Source organism: Garra rufa, chromosome 11 (assembly GCF_049309525.1).
Source record: "Garra rufa chromosome 11, GarRuf1.0, whole genome shotgun sequence".
NCBI lineage: Eukaryota > Metazoa > Chordata > Actinopteri > Cypriniformes > Cyprinidae > Garra > Garra rufa.
The window spans coordinates 41,797,396-41,820,827 of record NC_133371.1 but is presented as its reverse complement, the minus strand read 5'-3'; the positions used below and the strand labels follow the sequence as shown (position 1 = coordinate 41,820,827).

Below are 23,432 nucleotides of genomic sequence, written 5' to 3'. Positions count from 1 at the left end.
TTGTCTGTCGCTGTTTGCAATGACAAGTTGAACATTTTTTTTCCGCAATGATGTCTGAATTCGAGTTTATTACCCATTCAGCAGTGACATTTTTCTTTGCCGCCTAGGAATATTCATCAGCATTCAGCTTGTCTGGTTGAATGGACTACAGAGACTACCTAAGCCTTCATTTGTATATTTTTATGTAATGTTTTCTCTTTTTTCCTCCAAGTAAACAAAGAGAATGAGGGACCTGCTGCTTCTCTCTCAGAATACAGATAAGCTCCCTGTAGAATCACTCACTCTGTTTTCCTGCGTTATCTCCACATTCGCTTTCGCACATGAGGACGGATGTTTTATTCACTGAAACCGCATCTGACTGAACAGAAACCAGAGGCGAACAGGCGCTGGGCCGTCCTCTCACTGCGTTTCACATCTTTCAGAGTCGTGCTGTGATTATTGCACTTGGCAGGCCGTTAAGTGGTTGTGCTACAGCATATACTGTTAAATAAACGCATTACCACTGTTCCCACTGTGTCTGCTTCTCCTGTGATGTGGCACACAGTCTATTTAGATTTGCCGAAATGGTTTCAAATAATGTCACAGGAATACACCAGCTTCAGTAGTTAAGCTCAATTGATAGAAATTGTTTTAAAAAGCAAAAATCTGCTTTACAGCAGTATTACACTACCAGTCAAAAGTTTTTGAACAGTATGATTTTTACTGCTTTTGTAAAGAAGTTTTTTTCTGCTTACCAACCTTGCATTTGTTTGATCCAAAGTACAGCAAAAACAGCAAACTTTTAACCTTTTAAATGAACTCTTTTCTATTTGATTATATTTTAAAATGTAATTTATTTCTGTGATGCAAAGCTAAATTTTCAGCATCATTACTCCAGTCTTGAGTCTCACATGATCCTTCAGAAATTATTCTGTTTGCAAGAAACATTATTAGTAGTTTTATCAATATTTAAAACTGGTGAGTATTTTTTTTAAGATTCTTTAATGAATAGAAAGATCCAAACATTAGCATTTATCTGAAATAAAAAGCTTATTACTCAACTGAAATTTAAAAATAAAGCTTTTTTGAAAAAGAAATTATAGAAATTAATACTTTTATTTATCAAGGATTCTTTAAATGGACCAAAAGTGACGACATTTATAATGTTGCAAAAGATTTCTATTTTATATAAATGCTGTTCTTCTGAACTTTCTATTAATCAATGAAACCTGAAAAAATTCTACTCGGCTGTTTTCAACTTAATAAAAAGTCTCTACACATGAACTCGAGCATTGAGAACGTTGTTTGTGTACACAGAGTTTACTAAAAAGAAAGGTTTTGAACAACTCACTTTCACTGTTTGGGTTTCCGCTCGCAGCCGTCTTGCCAGTCAAGAAGTGTCGATCTCCGAATGCGAATGAATGGACTCCATAGGACGAAATATTAGGCTTATATGAGGCTCTTTTTACAACTAGAAGGTTAATATTAGGGATGCACCGGTTGACCGGCCATAAATCGAAACCGGCCGGTTTTTGCATCTAACGCGCGATCGGTTTTCGTTTTTATCCCGGCCGGTTTTTTTCCGGAAGTGTGTACGCGGGCCGCGGCATTCGATTCATTCAGAAACATGTCACTTGTGTGGCGGTTTTTCAAAATCTGTGAGCAGGACGTGAAGATTGCAATCTGCAATGTCTGCAAAGGACAGCCGCTTTTCTGTGCTCGCTGAAGTTGCGCAAGCGTACCTGTCCTCGCCCTGCACAAGCGCAGACAGCGAACGTTTGTTCAGCTCAGCTTCTCACGTGACAGATGAAAAAAGAAACAGACTCACTTGTGACAAAGCTGAGATGCTTATTTTTGTAAAAAGCATTACTTTACTTTTGAAAAGCCAAAAATAAAAGTCTGTTCTGTTAAGAATGATTATTATTATTTTACATTAAAATGCCTGTTGGCTTGCTGTTTTATTTTACTAAAAGCATGTTTTACTTATTAAACTGTATTTACTTTCATATTTTTTATTTATTATTTAATTTCAGATGTCAGATGCTATTGATTCAATAGCCAAAGCCAGATTGGCCTGTTAAATACTAAATAAACATGTTGTTTATGTTGTTTACTTGCATAACTTCTTGTCTCGGAAATCGGAATCGGCCAGCTTGCTTGTAAAAAATCGGTATCGGAATCGGCCATGAAAAATCATGATCGGTGCATCCCTAGTTAATTTTGTTTTTCACTTGCGGCAAAACAACGAATTAGCCGTGCATTTATATGGAAATATGCTTTAGGAGCTGTCCATCCTCGCATTCGGAGATCGACACCTCTTGACTGGCAAGACGGCCGCGAGCGGAAACCCAAACAGTGAAAGTGAGTTGTTCAAAACTCTGTGTACACAAACAATGTTCTCAATGCTGGAGTTCATGTGTAGAGACCCAGGCGATACTTCGAGCAAAGTTTCATGGTGTGTCGAGCCTTCTTAGTGTTGTAAAAATATCGATTTTGATGCGCTCAAAGTTATGCCCTTAGTACTCCCATTCACCGTTAACCACAAAACGAAATCACGGTCAATCTCAAAAACGGCTCGTTTGTCGTAATTATGCTTTTAAATATAAGTTTGTCTCGTTTTCAGTAAAAAAAAAAAACAGCCCAGGTTGGCAATAGTTATCCTTTAAAGAAAATTTTGAGTTTCCCACTCGTAATAACGACTTTGGTGACATTTATGTGCATTCAACTCGTAAATACGATATCCGACATGACTTGAACGCACCAACAGCCACAAAAGCTAAATAATATTCATGTTTTAGTGTGAAATCACCTACCTACCTAAATTATAGCCAATTTTACAACAGGATGCCATAAAACAATAAAAGGTCTGTGAAAAGGATGAGAACAACTTTACAGCTCAAAAAAAAAAAAAAATACACATTTTAAATGCTTTTATAAAATTATGAACAGCACATTTCTGCTTTAGAAATCAGCCCCGTTTACTTCCACTTTAAATGCTTTAAATGAAACACGGGATGAGTGAAAATTAATTTGTGGTAATCAGCATTACAATTACAAATAGCTTGCATAATAATTAGATTTTATAATCCAGTGCAAATAGGTGAAACGTGGTTGAAAAGGAGTAACGTCACTTCTGATCACACAATCACTGTTGATAAATCAATATTTCACGTCATTAAAGCAAGTGCAGGAAGTGGTTTTCCGTGAGGTGAAAAGGTGCCGGTGGTAGTAACGGTAATGGGGTAGTAATGCACTTGAGTTTCTCTGAAGGCAGAGATTTCAAGGCTGGTGTCATGAAGCCTTCTCATCTGTGCAAAGAGGAGGTGAGCAAGTGCTTAATGCATTCTGCTGCGAGCAAATCCCTGACGGAGTGAAACTTCACCTTTTTATCAGGTCTCAACCTGACTGAAGCTGGGGCTTGTTGACGATGCTTCATCCGTGGCTTGTTTTCGTCTTAACACATATGACAAATCCAGACCCGCTTGCTGTCAGTGTCACACAGAGGAGAGATTTCTGTCCCTCACAGCTGCTTTATTTTACCAGCAAGTGTGAAAAGAAGTGAATTAGGTGTTAGAAACTGTCAGAAAGTCTGAATATTTGAGGTGAGGCGTTTAGTCTATTCAAAAGAGTTTCAGCCAGAGTAAGAAAATGTTTGTTTATAATGTGCATGGTAGTAATTTCATACTTAAATGCTTGGCTATTGATCGTTTAATATCAAAACGGTCATTAATCCATATGGAACAAAGCCCAAACTGTAGTTGTAAATGCTTCTAGAGAGCATTTTTTTGTGCTTGTATAACTTGCAACAAGCCTCAGAGATGTTTTTTTCCAACTATGGGTCAGCAGTTTGCTCCATTATATTATGCCGTTTCATAAAAGCTTACTTTTTTTTTTTTTTTTTTATACATGTTTTCAGGTTAGTTTTGTTCCTGATGTGAGGCAAAAATAGATTAATATCTGAAACCCTGCTTGCTGCTACATTACCTGTTGTGATGTTTGTTTTTAACTGGGTAGAAAAAGAAATGCGCTTGAACATTTTAAGTCACAAGCAGATATTAGGGCCCTATGAGTATTGCAATGTGGATGGAATCGCGGAATCCAGTTGCAATTATTATTATTATTATTTTTTTTTTTATTTTTTTTTTATGTCACAGAATTTGTCAAATTTTGGATGAATAAATCAAAAGTAGGTCATTTAAATTAAAAATTTATGGATATGGACTAGGGTCTGTAAATATTAAGCCACAAAAATAGTATTTAAATATAAATCCTGCATTAGAAATATAGAAGACAATTATCTATTTTTTTATAAAAATCAATTATTTAGAGCTGCTTTTGATTATTAAAATGTAAAATCCAAATGGGCCTTACATTTTTTTTATTTTATGTTAAATGTTTAATACATTTCTTTCTAGATTAAGTATGGAAAAAAAACTGAATCCAGAAAAAATAAAACTGAAAAAAAATCTATCCATATATCTATCTATATATATGTAAATAATGTAAATGTAATGAAACCATTAAAAAAACTGAATCCAGAAAATTAATGGAAAACAGCATTTGGTAAAAAATAAACTTGAATTTGAGCAAGAAAAATTTATGGGGAATTTTATTTTTTGTTGAATTTTTAATAAATTGCTGTTAAATATTGTAGGTTGCATTATTTCAACTAATTAAATATTGTTTTTGATACTAAATAATACAATTTAAAGCCTAGAAAGAATAAAACAACAACAAAAAAACTGAATCCAAAAAAAAAAAACAGAAAAAAAAAACAGAATTTGGTCAAAAATAAACCTGATTTTGAGGGGAAAAACCCAAAAAACATATTTTATAGGGCCTTAATTTTATTTTTTTGTTAAACTTTTAATAAAGTGCTGTTAAATATTTGTAATATAGTTGTAAAAATACAACTGACATATTAAAACAGAATTTGAAAAAAAATTAAATGGAAATTTTTTAAATAATTTAATACTTTTATTCAGCATGGATGCATTCAATTCAAACAAATCCTGTACTTTTGAACTTAAAAAGAATAATGCCATTTTTATTTTAATAAAATCAATTATTAAGAGGTGCTTTTGATTATTTAAATGTAATGAAACCCTTAAAAATTGAATCCAGAATTTGGTTCAAATAAACCTGAATTTGAGAAAAGATTTTATTTAAAATGATTTTTTTAAAGGATCATGTAACACTGAAGACTGGAGTAACGATGCTGAAAATTCAGCTTTACCATTACTAGAATTAATAGATTTTTAAAAATACTTCACAATATGACTTTTTAACTGTACTTTTTATCAAGTAAATGTGTCCTTGGTGGGAAACTTTTTTCAAAAGCATTAACTTTTAATAGTGTAGATGAAGTTACACATTGTCTTACTCTTTAGGAAGAAAGTTTGGGAGAAGACTTTGCCCCTATTGTAAACCATTTCTCTTCCCTTTTAATTATTTGTCAGAGTGTCCTGCTGCAAAACTTTTTTCATACTTATACGCTGTTTGGCTTTTTGAAGCCTATTTTATCAGGGCAGAATCTCACCAGGGACTGTGATTGTGATAACTCGAATTGCACAGAAGAACCTACATTTGATCCAGAGTTAATAAAGAGCTGGAGAGTTGGACTTTATTATTTTTCGTTTTATTTCTTTTTAGGGTCTTATTAGGATGTAAACTGTCTAAAACCTCAGCTATTGCTCTTCATTGATAAGAAGTAAGATGGATGGCCAAAAACAAGCAAACGACTTTGAGAACATCTCGGAAAGATGTGTAAAAGATGGATTAATATAATAAAAGCATAAAACATTAAAAACACTAAAAATATTTTTTTTCTTTGTAAAATTTTATTTTTCAAATGTTTGATATTTTGACATTTTATGATTTTTGTAAACAATATATATTTATTTATATACTCTATCTATATCTATATATATCTATATATATCTATCTATATATATATATATATATATATATATATATATATATATATATATATATATCAATGTTATTTTTTTATTTAAATTTTGTATTTATAATTTTTTTTTTCATTTATTTTTAAATTACTTCTTTACCATTAATTGTCATTTTTAATGTATTTAATTTTTTTATGATCTGTATTAATATCTATTATTGTCATTTCCATTATTTTATTTTATTTTTATTATTATTGTATGATTTTGGGCAGTGCACTGGATTGTGTAATTTCCCTCATTTTATTTTATTATATTTTAAATTTGTCCCCATTTTTTTTATATCATAAAATCATAAAACACAAAACTTTTTCATCTTTTTCAAATGTTTGATATTTTTAACATTTTCTGATTTTTGTAAACAATTTATATATATATATATATATATATATATATATATATATATATATATATATATATATATACACACACACACACACACACACACACACACACACACACACACATTACTATTGATATTGGGCATTGCATTTTGTAATTTCCCGTATTTCATTTTAGTATATTTAAAATAAAAAAATTTCATTTATTAATAAAAATAAGCAGTTTAATTCATTTATATATTTAAATTTGGAAGTGGTTATCAACCCAGACTTGTGTTATCTTTGCCTAATGGGCAAAAACGGTCCGGTGGTTTATACGATTTCCTCCCATGACTGATATTTTTTACATAGAGACCATTGACATTTCAACGGTTCCACCCGCCTGACGTCCGCTCACTGCTGTGTGATCCAAATCACATGCCTTGATATTTTTATTTCATTTAATTAATCACAGGATACATGAAACAAATTAACCGTAAAAGAAAAAAGTCACTAAAGATTGATGTCGCTAATAAAAACCATAGTGATTTCACTGTAGGTCCAACAAGAGAATCCCATTGGACTTCTGTGAACTCTTGTGAGCGATGATACAAACTCTAAGTCAATAATACTTTTTTTATTGAGCTGGTTTATTGAACCAAACCGCCCGAATTCAGCCTTTATCACATTAATACAGAAAAGCGAGCAATGTGTAATCTCACAGAATCGATAGATGATCCATGTACGCCCCGGCCGGCCTGTAATCACAGAGCCCTGACGTACAAATAGAAATATCCTGTTCTGGCATGATTGATCCGGGTGTGGTTACTCGGCTCAAATATCGGCCTGTTCCTATTTAGGGCCTGTGCTGTGTTATGTGCTTCTGCTGTGATATCGTCTTCTGATCCGCTTCAAGAACACTCAGCATGAATCTGTTTAGTTGTTTCGTCTGGGGCACTAGATTTAGTGTGCATAATGCTTCAATTTTAATGTGTGAATGTCACAAAAACACTAAAAATCAAGAGGAAAATCTTGAAAAATGTATTTAATTTAATGAAATACTGCCATAATGTGCACTTTGTTTATAACTGTATATAGTATTCATAATTATTTGATAGTTGTTATTATTATTATTGTTGTTGTTGTTTAATTTATAGTTTATATATTTATATTGTTAATGAAAGTGTTATTACTGTTTTTATTGTTGTTGTATTGTTTCATTTATCCTTTTAAATATATCCTTATTTTTTCTTTTAAGATTTAATTGTATCATTTTTTTTTAATAGTATTTGAGAAAAAAAAATCAATCTATTCTATATTCATAAATCTGTATTGTTACATTTTGGACAGTGCATTTTATTTTATTTTATTTGTCAGTTATTGATATTATATATTAATTAATATTATTGTTGTTGTTATTATTACTTATTATATTATATAATTAATAAAACTATAATAATAATAATAAAACTTTCATGAATAATATTTTAGAAATATATAAACTATAAAATAAGTAATAATAACAACAACAATAATATTAATTAATATATAATATCAATAACTGACAAATAAAATAAAATAAAATAAAATAACAACTGACAATTAATATAAATTAGTGTATAGGTAAATAAGTACATACATTAAACTAAAATAAATAATATATTTCATAAATACATATATACTTGTTTTTTCTTTTGAGATTTTATTTTTTAAATTTTTGATATTTTTTACATTTTATGATATTTGTAAAAAAGCATTTCTACATCGTAAGTTTGGGATTTATTTATTTATTTATTTAAATATTTTATTACATTATCATTTTATTTTTACTTTATTTTTTATTTTATTTATTTATAAATTCAAATTTGGGATTTAAAAAAAATATCAGTATTGTTAAATATTGGACAGTGCATTGGATTGTGTCATTTACTTTATTTTATTTACTTAATTTTTAATGTATTTATACATTAATTTATATATTAATTGTCAATTGTTAATATTATATATTTATTATTATAATTATTATTATTATTATTATTACTTAATGTGTAGTTTATATATCTATAATATATTATTTAAGAGTATTATTATTCATAAGTATTATTGCTTTTTTATTATATTTGTTTATGTATGTATAATAATTTTTGTTTTTCGTAAAAAAAATTTGTATGTCCATATGTTTGGGATTTATTTATTTATATATGTTATATATAGTTTGATATTAGACAGTGCATTGGATTTTGTCATTTCCCTTATTTATTTATTTTTTAAAAATCAAACAATACCAATATTAAAATAAATAAATATAAAAATATACAAATTTCATACAATGTCAAAAATATCAAACATTTGAAAAATAAAATCTCACAAATAAAAAAAATTAAATTAAATGTATTGCTTTTATAATTAAATTTTTTATTTAATGAATTTAGTATTTGTATGTATTAGTATTAATTATTTTTTATGATATGGTTTTACTTCTTTTGAAATTGGGAAGAAATGTGACTTTACACCCATTTTTGACAGGGTTTGGATGATTCACTGTGATTTTGTTTTTGAAGATGCTTTTTAAATGTCAGCTTATGGATCCCATTTAAATTCAGCAGCACATACTCATCAGTCTATACACCAGACATCTTTCCTTTAAAATATTTTTGCTCTGGAAGATCTGTCCAGTTTTTTTTTAAAGCTTCTATTCTACTCTCCACCAACTTCTTTGATAACATTAAACACATTAAACATGTTGTTTTGTGTCCACGCTGGCAAAATTTCTGCTTTGATCTTCATCTTACTGAGGGCAGCTGAAGGATGATACATTATCGTCAAGCCATTGTCAGGGCGTTGTATGTGAATGCACATTGATTTTGTCTGTTTGACTATGTTGTTGTCGTCCCCTGACAATTGCTAATTGCATTTTCATGCTGTATGAGTCACTCAGCAGTTGTTTACTGTGCTGGGTTAGAGACTGTGCTTATTGACAGTTAGCAGTCAGTGGTCTAACCCAGCTAGAATGAGAAGAAACAGACAGGCTGCTGAAATGATGAGAATTGAGGGAGGAAAACTAAAGGTTTGAGAGGTCACGACTCATGAGGCATTCTGTTTATCTGCTTGAATTATTAAGAGAGTTTATTGTTTGTCATAGCTCATACTGTATTGTGTGTTTCAGTGTGATAGGGACTGTAATTCCATATAAACACAACAGCAGCTGTAGTTGTTAAACTTTAATTTATAATGCCATTTTCTGGCATTTGTGTGAGTATGTGGTTTTGTTTGTTTATTTTATTGGTAAAACAAATGTCTTTGCATTGGAAGAGATGTTATACTCTGGAATATAAACAAAACTGTTTTTGTTTGTTTGTTTGTTTAATCTGATTTTATGTTTTTTTTTTTTTATATTGAAAAGAAAAATCATAAATTTGGGGTTTAAAAAATTTACCAGTATCGGTTGATATTGGACAACATTGGATTGTCATTTATCCTATTTTTAATCTATTTTATTTTGATCAGTTTTTAGGTTTTTTTTTTTTATATATATATTTATAAATAAAATAAAATCTATTTTTTTGTAATTTGGTATTTTAAAAACATGTCAGTATTTGTTGATATTGGACAATTTAATTATTTTATATTATTTTATTTGTAAAAAAATCTGTCTAAAAAATATTTACTAAATATTACTATAAAATATTTATTTAAAGAAATGTTAATTCATGTTTTTGCAATTTGGTATTTTAAAAATGTGTCAGTATTCGTGATATCGGACAATTTAATTATTTTATATTATTTTATTTGTAAAAAAAATCTCTTGTATTTTAAAAATGTGTCAGTATTTGTTGCTATTGGACAATTTTATGTTTTAATGTACTTTTGTTTGTAAAAAAATATATGTATTTATGTTTTTTGGTATTTTAAAAATGTCTAAAAAATATGTATTAAATATTATTATAAAATATTTATTTAAAAAATATTTATTAATTAAATATATTTATTAATGTTTTTGTAATTTGGTATTTTAAAAATGTGTAAGTATTTTTTGATATTGGACAATTAAATTTTTATATTTTAATTTATTTGTAAAAAAAATCTGTTGTTTGGTATTTTAAAAATGTCTAAAAAATATTTATTAAACATTTATAATATATTTTTTAGTATTTATAAATGTAATAATATTTATCAATAATGTTTTTGTAATTTGGTATTTTAAAAACATGTCAGTATTTGTTGATATTGGACAATTTAATTTAATTTTATTTGTAAACAAATATATGTATTGTTTTTTGGTATTTTAAAAATGTCTAAGAAATATTTATTAAATATTACTATAAAATATTTATTTAAAAAAAATATTAATTTAATAATATTTATCTTTTAATGTTTTTGTAATTTGGTATTTTAAAAATATTATTTGTTGATATTGGACGATTGAATTATTTTATTTTATTTGTAAAAAAAATCTCTTATATTTTAAAAATGTGTCAGTATTTGTTGCTATTGGACAATTTTATGTTTTAATGTACTTTTGTTTGTTAAAAAATATTTATTTATGTTTTTTGGTATTTTAAAAATGTCTAAAAAATATTTATTAAATATTATTATAAAATATTTATTTAAAAAATATTTATTAATTAAATAATATTTATTAATGTTTTTGTAATTTGGTATTTTAAAAATGTGTAAGTATTTTTTGATATTGGACAATTAAATTTTTATATTTTAATTTATTTGTAAAAAAAATCTATGTTGTTTGGTATTTTAAAAATGTCTAAAAAATATTTATTAAACATTTATAATATATTTTTTAATATTTGTAAATGTAATAATATTTATCAATAATGTTTTTGTAATTTGGTATTTTAAAAACATGTCAGTATTTGTTGATATTGGACAATTTAATTTTATTTGTAAACAAATATGTATTATGTTTTTTGGTATTTTAAAAATGTCTAAGAAATATTTATTAAATATTACTATAAAATATTTATTTAAAAAAATATTAATTTAATAATATTTATCTTTTAATGTTTTTGTAATTTGGTATTTTAAAAATATTATTTGTTGATATTGGACGATTTAATTATTTTATTTTATTTGTAAAAAAAATCTCTTATATTTTAAAAATGTGTCAGTATTTGTTGCTATTGGACAATTATGTTTTAATTTACTTTTATTTGTTAAAAAAATATTTGTTTTTTGGTATTTTAAAAATGTCTAAAAATATTTATTAAATATTATTATAAAATATTTATTTAAAAAATATTTATTAATTAAATAATATTTATTAATGTTTTTGTAATTTGGTATTTTAAAAATGTGTAAGTATTTGTTGATATTGGACAATTAATTTTTTATATTTTAACTTATTTGTAAAAAAAAATATGTTGTTTGGTATTTTAAAAATGTCTAAAAATATTTATTAAACATTTATAATATATTTTTTAATATTTAGAAATTTAATAGTATTTATCTATTAATGTTTTTGTAATTTGGTATTTTAAAAACTTGTCAGTATTTGTTGATATTGGACAATTTTATTTTATTTGTAAAAAAAAATCTCTTATTTTAAAAATGTGTCAGTATTTGTTGCTATTGGACAATTTTATGTTTTAATTTACTTTTATTTGTTAAAAAATATTTATTTATGTTTTTTGGTATTTTAAAAATGTCTAAAAAATATTTATTAAATATTATAAAATATTTATTTAAAAAATATTTATTAATTATTTATTATTTTAAATTATTTAGTATTTTAAAAATGTGTAAGTATTTGTTGATATTGGACAATTAAATTTTTATATTTTAATTTATTTGTAAAAAAAAATCTATGTTGTTTGGTATTTTAAAAATGTCTAAAAAATATTTATTAAACATTTATAATATATTTTTTAATATTTATAAATTTAATAATATTTATCTATTAATGTTTTTGTAATTTGGTATTTTAAAAACGTGTCAGTATTTGTTGATATGAACAATTTACTGATTATATTTGTATATTTTGTTGTTGTCGTTTTTACTTTCATCTACTGCCAGTAAAAAAAGCTTTATTGTCATGATTAACGATTACAATTCTCAGAGCGTAAACTTCAGTATTAGAAGTCATACAGAATTAACAAGGAGAAAGAAATGAAGAGAAAATAAAAAGACTCTCTCTCTTTCTTTTACAGGACACAGAGATTGCCGCAGACTGCAACCATGTAAGTACTCCGAAAGGCCTGCCTTAAACAATAATCATCAGCATGATTCATCTTCTTCACAGCTCCACACATCTTTTAGGGTGATGTTCTCTGTTTACAAGACCCTCTGTGCACACTTCATTTTTTCAGACCGGATCTTTGTAGGTTTACGAGAGAATGCGTCAGTAGGATTTAGAGACCAGTAACATCAGCAAGTAATTTCAGAAGAATAATGGCCTAATCACCATCTAATGATGGCTGCAGCCCGCAATTAATTTGGTGGCGTCCCGAGAGAGGTATCCGTTTCTGATCTCCTTCTCTAACATTCGTGGCTTTGATGTTCTCATTAAAGCCACAGCACAAGACCTGGTCAACAAATCAGAAACGAAGAAAATTTAGAAAGTGAAGTGAAGTGTGATACAGAAACTACAAGGTAATTTACTTCAACTGACATTTTTTTCCTTTAAAAGAGTGTTTCATTTTTCTCTCTGAACTGAAATTGTGAAACAGTTACTTCTATCATTCTATTGAGCTGTTACTTCTTGCTCAAACCATAAAACGAACAAAGCATTACTTCTTTTTAACTGCATTGCCTGGCTTGACCTTGGTTAACGTCATGACTCAGCAAAACTCAAGGCTCTTGGAAAGGGCTGATTGAAAGAATACTTCACTTGGAAATTAAGATCAGTCATTATTTACTTTTTTCTCTTGTGGAAACACAAAAGAGAGAAATCTGGGACTGAAGACTGTGTAAATCTTTTCAATGCAATTATAACCAATGTGAACTGAAGCCTCAAGCTTCAAAAAGGATGCAAAAGCATTATGAAAGTCTGATCTATTTCAAGTCTTTTGAAGTCATGCAATAGCTTTGTGTGAAAAATAGATTGAAATACTTTTTTATTTGCTTGTACTCATTCCCTACTGTGAGTTGAAACAGTCTGATTCATAAATGAACCACTCATACCTGTGAACTGAATCAAAAGATTCATTGAAAAGATCACACTTGAATGAACTCAAAAACATCAAATGTTTTTTTTTTAATGTTTCATATTTCTAATAATGTTGCCTTTCTTTTTCCAGTTGTTGTGGAACTACAAGTTAAATTTGACCACAGATCCGAAGTTTGAGTCCGTGGCACTGGAAGTGTGTACGAGCACTATGTTAGAGGTCAGTTTGGTTAAGTTTATTTACTTTTGATCATTTTCTCTTGAACTGCCCAACAATTTAGTCAGGCTTTCAACACGTGTATGTGAATGTTTTGCGATTTCAATTAGGGCTGGACAATTTTTGAAAATGGTTGATATTGCAATATGGCTTCTTGCTGCAATGTATTAAAAATAGAATTCAGAGTGGTTTCAGTTCATGATCCAGTGTTTATTTCAGTTATACAGAGTGGCTTGGTAAAACACAGATACAAAGACTGTATTTATTTGGCAGCAAACAATCTAATTAAAGCCTGATGGTTTAAAAATTAAAAATAGATATTCAGATATTCAGTTAAATTTAGAATTTTTTTTAATAAATCCCACTTTTTTTAACAGTACAATAGTGGTATAGTTATTAGATTGATATCTCTTTTATCTCGTTTTTGAAAAAAGTTGCCAGCCACCTCCAGCATCAAACTAAAACCCTGAGAATATTTTGTTGAATGAATATTTGAACATGCAATACATCAGTGTTTTTAATTGGGAGATTCTGGACTCATTCAGGAGATTCGTAATAGTGCCACTGAGTGTATAACAGTAAATTCCACGTTTGCCAGGGAACCATTGTCTCATAAATTACAGAAAATTCCATGTTTGAGGAAAAAGCATTTCTCATAAATTACGGAAAATGCTCTGTTTGTTGGGGAAGCGTTGTCTCATTAATGACCAAAAATTCCGCGTTCGGCGGGGAAGCTTTACCTCATAAATAATGGAAAAATTAAGTGTTCAGCAGGGAAGCATCGTCTTGTAAATGACGGGAAATTCCACGTTTGGCAGGGAATCGCTGTCTTGTAATTGACGAAAAATTCTGTTCAGCTGGGAAGCATTTTCTCGTAAGTGATTGGAAAATGTTGTGTTTGGTGGGGTAGCGCTGTCTCGTAAATGACGGAAAATTCTGTGTTCGGCTGGAAAGCATTTTCTCGTAAGTGATTGGAAAATTTTGTGTTTGGCAGGGAAGCGCTTTCTTGTAAATGACGGACAATTTCTGGGTATCGAGAATCAGAAAAAGGAAAATTCAGTTTTTGGAATTTTCATAGGCCACAGAGTTAATGTGGAGCATTGTCACTTAAATGATAGAGACAACACTTCCCCAATGAACACGGAGTTTTCGTCATTTAAGTGACAGCGCTGCCTCACCGAACACAGAATTTTCCATCATTTAAGTGAACTGTTCGATGAGGCAGCGTTGTCACTTAAATGATAGAAAATTCCGTGTTCATTGGGGTTTTTCGGAAACACAGAATTTTCCATAATTGAAGTGACAGCGCTGCCTCACCGAACACGGAATTTTCCGCCATTTATGAACCTTTTAGACATTTACGAGACATTGCTTCTCAGCCAAACACAGAATTTTCCCTTATTGGAATTTTTCATCATTTATGAGACTTTTTCGACATTTGCGAGACAACACCGTGTTTCGGTGAGGCAGCGCTGTCACTTAAATGATGGAAAATTCTGTGTTCATTGGGCAAGTGTTGTCTTGTAAATGGCGAAAAAGTCTCGTAAATGTTGGAAAATTCCATGCTCGGCGGGGAAGCGTTGTCTCATAAATGACGGAAAATTCTGTTTTCAGTGGGGAAGTGATGTCTAGTAAATGACGGAAAATTCAGTTTTTGAAATTTTCCAAAAACTGAATTTTCCTTCATTAATTAGACTGCTTCCCAGCTGAAAACAGAATTTTCAGACAAAACTCAAATAGAGAGAAAATTATCTGTAAAACTCTGTTCACTTTATGGTTACTTAAAAAGGTTTGAGTTGATCTAAAAATCTAATATCTAATATTTTTCTTTTTTTTTTTCCTAAATCTTTAAGCCCTAAAAAGAGGGTTCACACTTCAGATTTTTTAATTTATATTAGTATTTTCTATACACGCTCCAAAAAAACCACCCCAGTCATTTTAAAATGATTAATCCAAATGTATCTATTGGTAAAAATTCCTGTAATTTTTTTTCTTCCCATATTGCAATATATCGCAGAATAAAATGCCTTTTCCCCTCAATGTCCTGCAGCCCTAATTTCGATGCAGAGGAACCGACGTCTACATTCGTAATGCAGTGTGATTTTATGTTTGACTGCACTCTGAGCCATAATGTAATTAAAATGAATCTCAATAGACAAAAGTTTCTCACTAACCTCTTCACAAGTATGTGTGTGTGTGTGTGTGTGTGTGTGTGTGTGTGTGTGTGTGTGTGTGTGTTTTGATGTACATTTGTGGTTGAATACACAATTTAATTACCATTAGTGAAATTGACTTGATATTAAATAAGAAATATAAATTCTTCATGTCTGTAGCGCTGATCCCTGACTGCTCCATCACGGATAATAAAAAAAGAGCTTTAATCTGTTCCCCAGCTGAAAGAGTGTGCAGATGAGGAGCGGGGGAAAGGCTTTCTGATGTCCTGCCTTGTGGACCATCGCGTCAACGTCACAGAGCGTCAATGTCATCAGTACATCACCAAGATGACCAGCATCATCTTCAGCGACTACCGGCTCATATGCGGCTTTATGGATAAATGCAGAGAAGACATCAACACCCTGCAGTGTGGAAGCATCACAGTCGGAGAAAAAGTAAGCTTGCGTTCCAATAATAGCTGTGAACACTTTGACTCCTTGCCCACTTAAAACCGCAAAGCTCTAGAATATCCCTTTGGGAAACCATAGGATGTTGGCTCGGTACCAGATGGCTCTGTGATGTAGTGACTCCTCCATTCCCGAAATGTCCACATTCCTCCGGGCGTGCTGGAACACGGGCACCCGTTCACCACACTTGCCTCGTTCCCCCGGGTGCCCTCTGCGAAATGAAAAAAGTTAACTTTAGACTTAAAATAGCCTAAATAAGCTCAGACTGCCACACATACAAGATGGCAAGTGAGGAACGACAACTATATATATAGCTGCTTAGTGGGTTTACACGTCTTTTAGATCACAGCCTGTGCAGATACTATTATTTGAGTAAGTGACAGCTCCTGTTTTGTAGTGTCTGTAAATATCACTAGTTATTTTGTCATTAGGTTGCATGCCTTAAATTCTGACACTAAATTACTGTGAGTGGGAATTTGAATATCATCGTCAACACTATTTTATTTATGAGTTATTTGTTTACAGTTGCCTTGGATGATGTTTTCTCCCGGACCTCAGGTAGCATTAGTGATTAAATGTAAGGCCGTCAATTAAATTCACGGGACAGTCATCTAAATTTGGCGACATTCTTTAGCAGACTTTTATAAAATAAAATAAAAAAATATATATATATATTTTTTTTATTTTGCTTCATTTTTATGTATTTTAATGTACTGTAATTTCATATTTAAATATTTATTTTTTTGCTTGTTGTTTTTTTTTTTTGGCTCACTCTCCCAGTGTTTTTATTTTATTAACTAAAACTATTAGTTTGAAATAAAGCCAAAGTAAAAAAAAAAAATTTAATGAAAAACCGATGAAAAATTTTAATGTAAAATTGAAAATTCTAAATGATAGAAATATTGCCTTGCCAACTAGCTGAAATAATTGTAAGTACTAAAATGACTAATAAAATAACTAATATAAAATAATAAAAATAACAAATGCATATAACACGTTACAAAAACGTATATATAATATTTAAAAAAATATATATATTTTTAGCGAAAATCTGAATAAAATTCTAACTAACTAACTAAAATAACACTGCTCTCCCTGCTCTTTTTTCTCATATAATAAAGCCAAAAATGCCATAATAAATTTTAAAACTTTTATTTTAAAAAATTATAAAACAAGACACTTCTTCACTTTTATTTAAGAATTTGTTATTTCTTTATTTGTTGTGTAATCAAAAGCATCATTGTTAGCTTTTAACATTCTATTTAAAATATCTTATTAATTTACATTTTTACTCTGTAATTAATTTTTCCTTTCTCCCTTTTATCTCTTCAGCTGTCTCAAAATAAACCAAGCTGTCCTGAGTCCCAAGGCCAAATATTTTTCAGTTTTGTTTGATACTGGGTTTTTAATTGTGCATAAATATTTTTTATGTATTTATTTTCCCCCATTCACCCAATGTTGTTATATTGTTATTGACTAAAACTATTATTTTGAAGTAAAGATAAAAAAAGAAAAGAAAATTATTTCAGCTAGTTGCCATGGCAATATTTCTAAGTACTAAAATTAATAAAACTAAAATAAAAATAAGAAAGAATTTCTAAATAAAACCGTTTAAAAAACAGAAACTAATAAAAGTAACAAAATTAAATAAATCAATTATAAAATGAATTATAATTAAAACTGAAGCTATACAACTATAAAACAGTATTAATTATCAAGATATATTAACAAAAATATAAATACATTTCTAAGTGATGATAATGATAATAACATTAGTAATGAAAATATCACTGCTCCCGCTGCTCTTTTTTTTTTTTCTCATGTAATAAAGCCAAAAAGGCCATAATAAAATTTAAAACATTTTTAAAAAAAGTAACTTCTTCACTTTTATTAAAGATTTGTTATTTCTTTGTAAAATATCTTACTAATTTACATTTTCTAATTTACATTTACTAATCACTCTGTGATTCAGTTTTCCTTTCTCCATTTTATCCCTTCAGTTGTCTCAAAATAAGCCAAGCTATCCTGAGTCCCAAAGTCAAATATTTTGTCAGATTATTTTTTTCCTCCTTTTAGGACCTGCATTCTCAGGGAGAGGTGATTGCGTGTTTGGAGAGGGCTCTGGTCAGAGAAGCAGAACAGCAGGATAAGGCACACCAAATCAAGGACGAGTGCAAAAAGGGCATCATGAGAGTGGCTGAACTGTCAGCGGATGACTTCCACCTAGACCGCTACCTCTACTTCTCCTGCCGAGACGACCGGGAGCGCTTTTGTGAAAACGTATGTGTCAGCAGCCTAATTTGCAAACTTCTACTACTCACTACAAGTATGCACTTTACTGCTCCTGTAGCATGAAAAGGCATGATTGACAGCTACCTCTCAAGTGCTGTGAGTCAGATTGACAGGATTAGACACAGCTACTTTGTGTAGAATGAGATGTGGGTTGATGTGTTGATGTGCACATATTAGATGTGCTAACATGAAATGTTGAATATCTCCTGATTGACCTGAATTGACATGTCAATGCTTAAAGGGGTCCTATTATGCTCTTTTACAAAGTCTTTATTTTGTTTTGGAGGTGCACCAGAACATGCTCTCATGCTTGGGGGTTAGAAAAACGCATTATTTTTCACATAATTAATTATTACCATTGCAATTATCACCAAGTGTGCCGCACGAGTCTCAAAAAGTGAAGCCTAAAGTTTTCGATCGTTATGTATGTAATCTGACTGCTAACAGCCATATAGAATTTGATAAATTGCAATAATTTCAAAGGTGATGCATACATTTCAAAAGTTAAAAAAAAAGGCCTTTAGAAAGGTAAATCAAATATGCAGATTTAAGATGTAAAAGCTAGTGGAGCACTGATGAAAATATTGCTTCAGAATAAATTGTTTACTTCACCAGATATCTCTAAGTGGTACTTTTATGGGGACATTTGTGTGGAATAGTATCTGCTGAAATGAAAAGTTCACTGTATATCGTAGTAATAAATATAATTTGACAGCCATGAAATTTTGTTTACTTTTTACATTAAACACATTAAATATTACATATATGCATGTAATATAATGTGTATTTCCATTACAGGTTTAGGTCTTAAATTTCATATAAGGTGGTATTAAAAACGTCTTAAAAAGTCTTAAATTTCACTTGTTCATATCTGCAGATACCCTGCTCTACTGAGCAGACTCTGGCTCCAAACAAACCTCTACTGAGCAGACTCTGGCTCCAAACAAACCTCTACTGAGCAGACTCTGGCTCCAAACAAACCTCTACTGAGCAGACTCTGGCTCCAAACAAACCTCTACTGAGCAGACTCTGGCTCCAAACAAACCTCTACTGAGCAGACTCTGGCTCCAAACAAACCTCTACTGCGCAGAATCTGGCTCCAAACAAACCTCTACTGCGCAGAATCTGGCTCCAAACAAACCTCTACTGTGCAGACTCTGGCTCCAAACAAACCTCTACTGCGCACAATCTGGCTCCAAACAAACCTCTACTGCGCACAATCTAGCTTCAAACAAACCTCTACTGCGCAGAATCTGGCTCCAAACAAACCTCTACTGTGCAGACTCTGGCTTCAAACAAACCTCTTCTGCGCAGACTCTGGCTCCAAACAAACCTCTACTGCGCAGACTCTGGCTCCAAACAAACCTCTACTGCGCAGACTCTGGCTCCAAACAAACCTCTACTGCGCAGACTCTGGCTCCAAACAAACCTCTACTGCGCAGACTCTGGCTCCAAACAAACCTCTACTGCGCAGAATCTGGCTCCAAACAAACCTCTACTGCGCAGAATCTGGCTCCAAACAAACCTCTACTGCGCAGAGTGTGGCTCCAAACAAACCTCTACTGCGCAGACTCTGGCTCCAAACAAACCTCTACTGCGCAGACTCTGGCTCCAAACAAACCTCTACTGCGCAGAATCTGGCTCCAAACAAACCTCTACTGCGCAGAGTGTGGCTCCAAACAAACCTCTACTGCGCAGACTCTGGCTCCAAACAAACCTCTACTGCGCAGAATCTGGCTCCAAACAAACCTCTACTGCGCAGAATCTGGCTCCAAACAAACCTCTACTGCGCAGACTCTGGCTCCAAACAAACCTCTACTGCGCAGAATCTGGCTCCAAACAAACCTCTACTGCGCAGAATCTGGCTCCAAACAAACCTCTACTGCGCAGAGTGTGGCTCCAAACAAACCTCTACTGCGCAGACTCTGGCTCCAAACAAACCTCTACTGCGCACAATCTGGCTTCAAATAAACCTCTACTGCGCAGAATCTGGCTCCAAACAAACCTCTACTGTGCAGAATCTGGCTCCAAACAAACCTCTACTGCGCAGACTCTGGCTTCAAACAAACCTCTACTGCGCAGACTCTTGCTTCAAACAAACCTCTACTGTGCAGACTCTGGCTCCTTCTGGCTCCAAACAAACCTCTACTGCGCAGAATCTGGCTCCAAACAAACCTCTACTGCGCAGACTCTGGCTCCAAACAAACCTCTACTGTGCAGAATCTGGCTCCAAACAAACCTCTACTGCGCAGACTCTGGCTCCTAACAAACCTCTACTGTGCAGACTCTGGCTCCAAACAAACTCCTACTGCGCAGACTCTGGCTCCTAACAAACCTCTACTGCGCAGAATCTGGCTCCAAACAAACCTCTACTGCGCAGACTCTGGCTCCAAACAAACCTCTACTGTGCAGAATCTGGCTCCAAACAAACCTCTACTGCGCAGACTCTGGCTCCTAACAAACCTCTACTGTGCAGACTCTGGCTCCAAACAAACTCCTACTGCGCAGACTCTGGCTCCTAACAAACCTCTACTGTGCAGACTCTGGCTCCAAACAAACTCCTACTGCGCAGAATCTGGCTCCAAACAAACCTCTACTGCGCAGACTCTGGCTCCAAACAAACCTCTACTGCGCAGAATCTGGCTCCAAACAAACCTCTACTGCGCAGACTCTGGCTCCAAACAAACTCCTACTGCGCAGAATCTGGCTCCAAACAAACCTCTACTGCGCAGAATCTGGCTCCAAACAAACCTCTACTGCGCAGAATCTGGCTCCAAACAAACCTCTACTGCGCAGACTCTGGCTCCAAACAAACCTCTACTGCGCAGACTCTGGCTCCAAACAAACCTCTACTGTGCAGAATCTGGCTCCAAACAAACCTCTACTGCGCAGACTCTGGCTCCAAACAAACCTCTACTGCGCAGACTCTGGCTCCAAACAAACCTGTACTGCGTAGACTCTGGCTCCAAACAAACCTCTACTGCGCAGACTCTGGCTCCAAACAAACCTCTACTGCGCAGACTCTGGCTCCAAACAAACCTCTACTGCGCAGAATCTGGCTCCAAACAAACCTCTACTGCGCAGAATCTGGCTCCAAACAAACCTCTACTGTGCAGAATCTGGCTCCAAACAAACCTCTACTGTGCAGACTCTGGCTCCAAACAAACCTCTACTGTGCAGAATCTGGCTCCAAACAAACCTCTACTGTGCAGAATCTGGCTCCAAACAAACCTCTACTGCGCAGACTCTGGCTCCAAACAAACCTCTACTGCGCAGACTCTGGCTCCAAACAAACCTCTACTGCGCAGACTCTGGCTCCAAACAAACCTGTACTGCGCAGAATCTGGCTCCAAACAAACCTCTACTGCGTAGACTCTGGCTCCAAACAAACCTCTACTGCGCAGACTCTGGCTCCAAACAAACCTCTACTGCGCAGACTCTGGCTCCAATCAAACCTCTACTGCGCAGAATCTGGCTCCAAACAAACCTCTACTGCGCAGAATCTGGCTCCAAACAAACCTCTACTGCGCAGAATCTGGCTCCAAACAAACCTCTACTGCGCAGACTCTGGCTCCAAACAAACCTCTACTGCGCAGACTCTGGCTCCAAACAAACCTCTACTGCGCAGAATCTGGCTCCAAACAAACCTCTACTGCGCAGACTCTGGCTCCAAACAAACCTCTACTGCGCAGAATCTGGCTCCAAATGACGTAATTTATCCCAAAATGGCAGCAGCCATATTGAGACGTTTTGGCTTCACTTTCCTGTATGGAATGAAGCGGAGATGCTTCGTCCATCTTTTTTTTACAGTCTATGGCTGGCACAAATGAAAAAAACTAAATAAAGGCTTTGTAAAAGAGCATAATAGGACCCTTTTAAAAACTAAATATCTCCCTTTGGAGTGGACTTTGAGATTTTAAACATTGTATGTTTTTATGCCCAAACATGCAAACCACACACTGGCTAAAATTCTAAAGTGAAAAAGCATAATAGGACCCATTAAACATTTCATTGATGTATTCTTTTCTTTGTTTCCAGACCCAGGCGGGAGAGGGCAGAGTGTACAAATGCCTGTTCAACCATAAATTTGAGGAAGCCATGTCTGAAAAGGTGCGGCACATGTATAGTTAGTTTCTTGTTTCTTCATATTCAAGCAACAATATGTTCATAAAATGTCAGTGTGTGGGAGGAAAGTGTCCTGAGGAAGCCACAGGAATGTTGGTGGTCAGTTTAGTGTATGTGTTTGTCCTGTCTGAGTGTCTGTGTACTTAATAAGCATCTCTGTCCACAGTGCAGAAACGCCCTGACCACTCGGCAAAAGCTCATTGCTCAAGATTATAAAGTGAGTTACTCCCTCGCGAAGGCCTGCAAGGCGGACCTACGTAAATACCGGTGTAACCCGGACACCAGCATGCCGCGCGCCCGAGAGGCCAGACTCTCCTACCTCCTCCTCTGTCTGGAGTCTGCTGTTCACAGAGGTCTGTTAAACTCGTAGTACAATTGTACTCTAATATTGGCCAATAATAGCTTTTTCATTTTTTTTGTATTATTTGATATTAGATATTTCATTGTGCATGTTAATTTTTAATTCTAAGTTGAGTAGTACTCATTATTATCATTCATGTTATTATCATACTATTATTATTAATACATTAAGATTAGTACCATATCGTTATGTCAATATTAAAAAATATTTTTTTTTCAGTATTGTTTGATATCAGGTATTTAATTGTGCATATTAATTTTAAACTCTAAATTGACTATTAGTCATTATTATCATTCATGTTATTATAATACAATTATTATTAATTGTTACATTTACATTAGTACCGTACCGATATTTGTTAATAAAAAAAATAATAATTTAATCAAAAAATCTTTAATTTTAAGTCTTTCAATATTTTTCAATATTGTTTG

At 32.2% G+C, this 23,432-nt stretch overlaps 1 protein-coding gene across 1 annotated transcript; it reads left to right on the top strand.

Moving 5' to 3' along the window:
- Positions 1-3,227: 3,227 nt before the first annotated feature.
- Positions 3,228-23,010, top strand: LOC141345360 (Golgi apparatus protein 1-like). The gene is made up of 7 exons (XM_073850219.1): positions 3,228-3,302; positions 12,430-12,459; positions 13,519-13,605; positions 15,996-16,211; positions 18,300-18,503; positions 22,554-22,625; positions 22,807-23,010. Exons 1-7 carry the CDS (start codon positions 3,228-3,230, stop codon positions 23,008-23,010), a joined length of 888 nt encoding a protein of 295 aa, XP_073706320.1.
- Positions 23,011-23,432: the final 422 nt, after the last annotated feature.

What these genes read in the sequence shown, in the direction of transcription:
- LOC141345360 (XM_073850219.1), top strand. Translation starts at nt 3,228, where the DNA reads ATGCACTTGAGTTTCTCTGAAGGCAGAGATTTCAAGGCTGGTGTCATG. An exon ending in GGGAGCGCTTTTGTGAAAAC is followed by an intron (nt 18,504 to 22,553) that starts GTATGTGTCAGC and finishes CTTTGTTTCCAG; the next exon opens with ACCCAGGCGGGAGAGGGCAG. An exon ending in AGGAAGCCATGTCTGAAAAG is followed by an intron (nt 22,626 to 22,806) that starts GTGCGGCACATG and finishes CTCTGTCCACAG; the next exon opens with TGCAGAAACGCCCTGACCAC.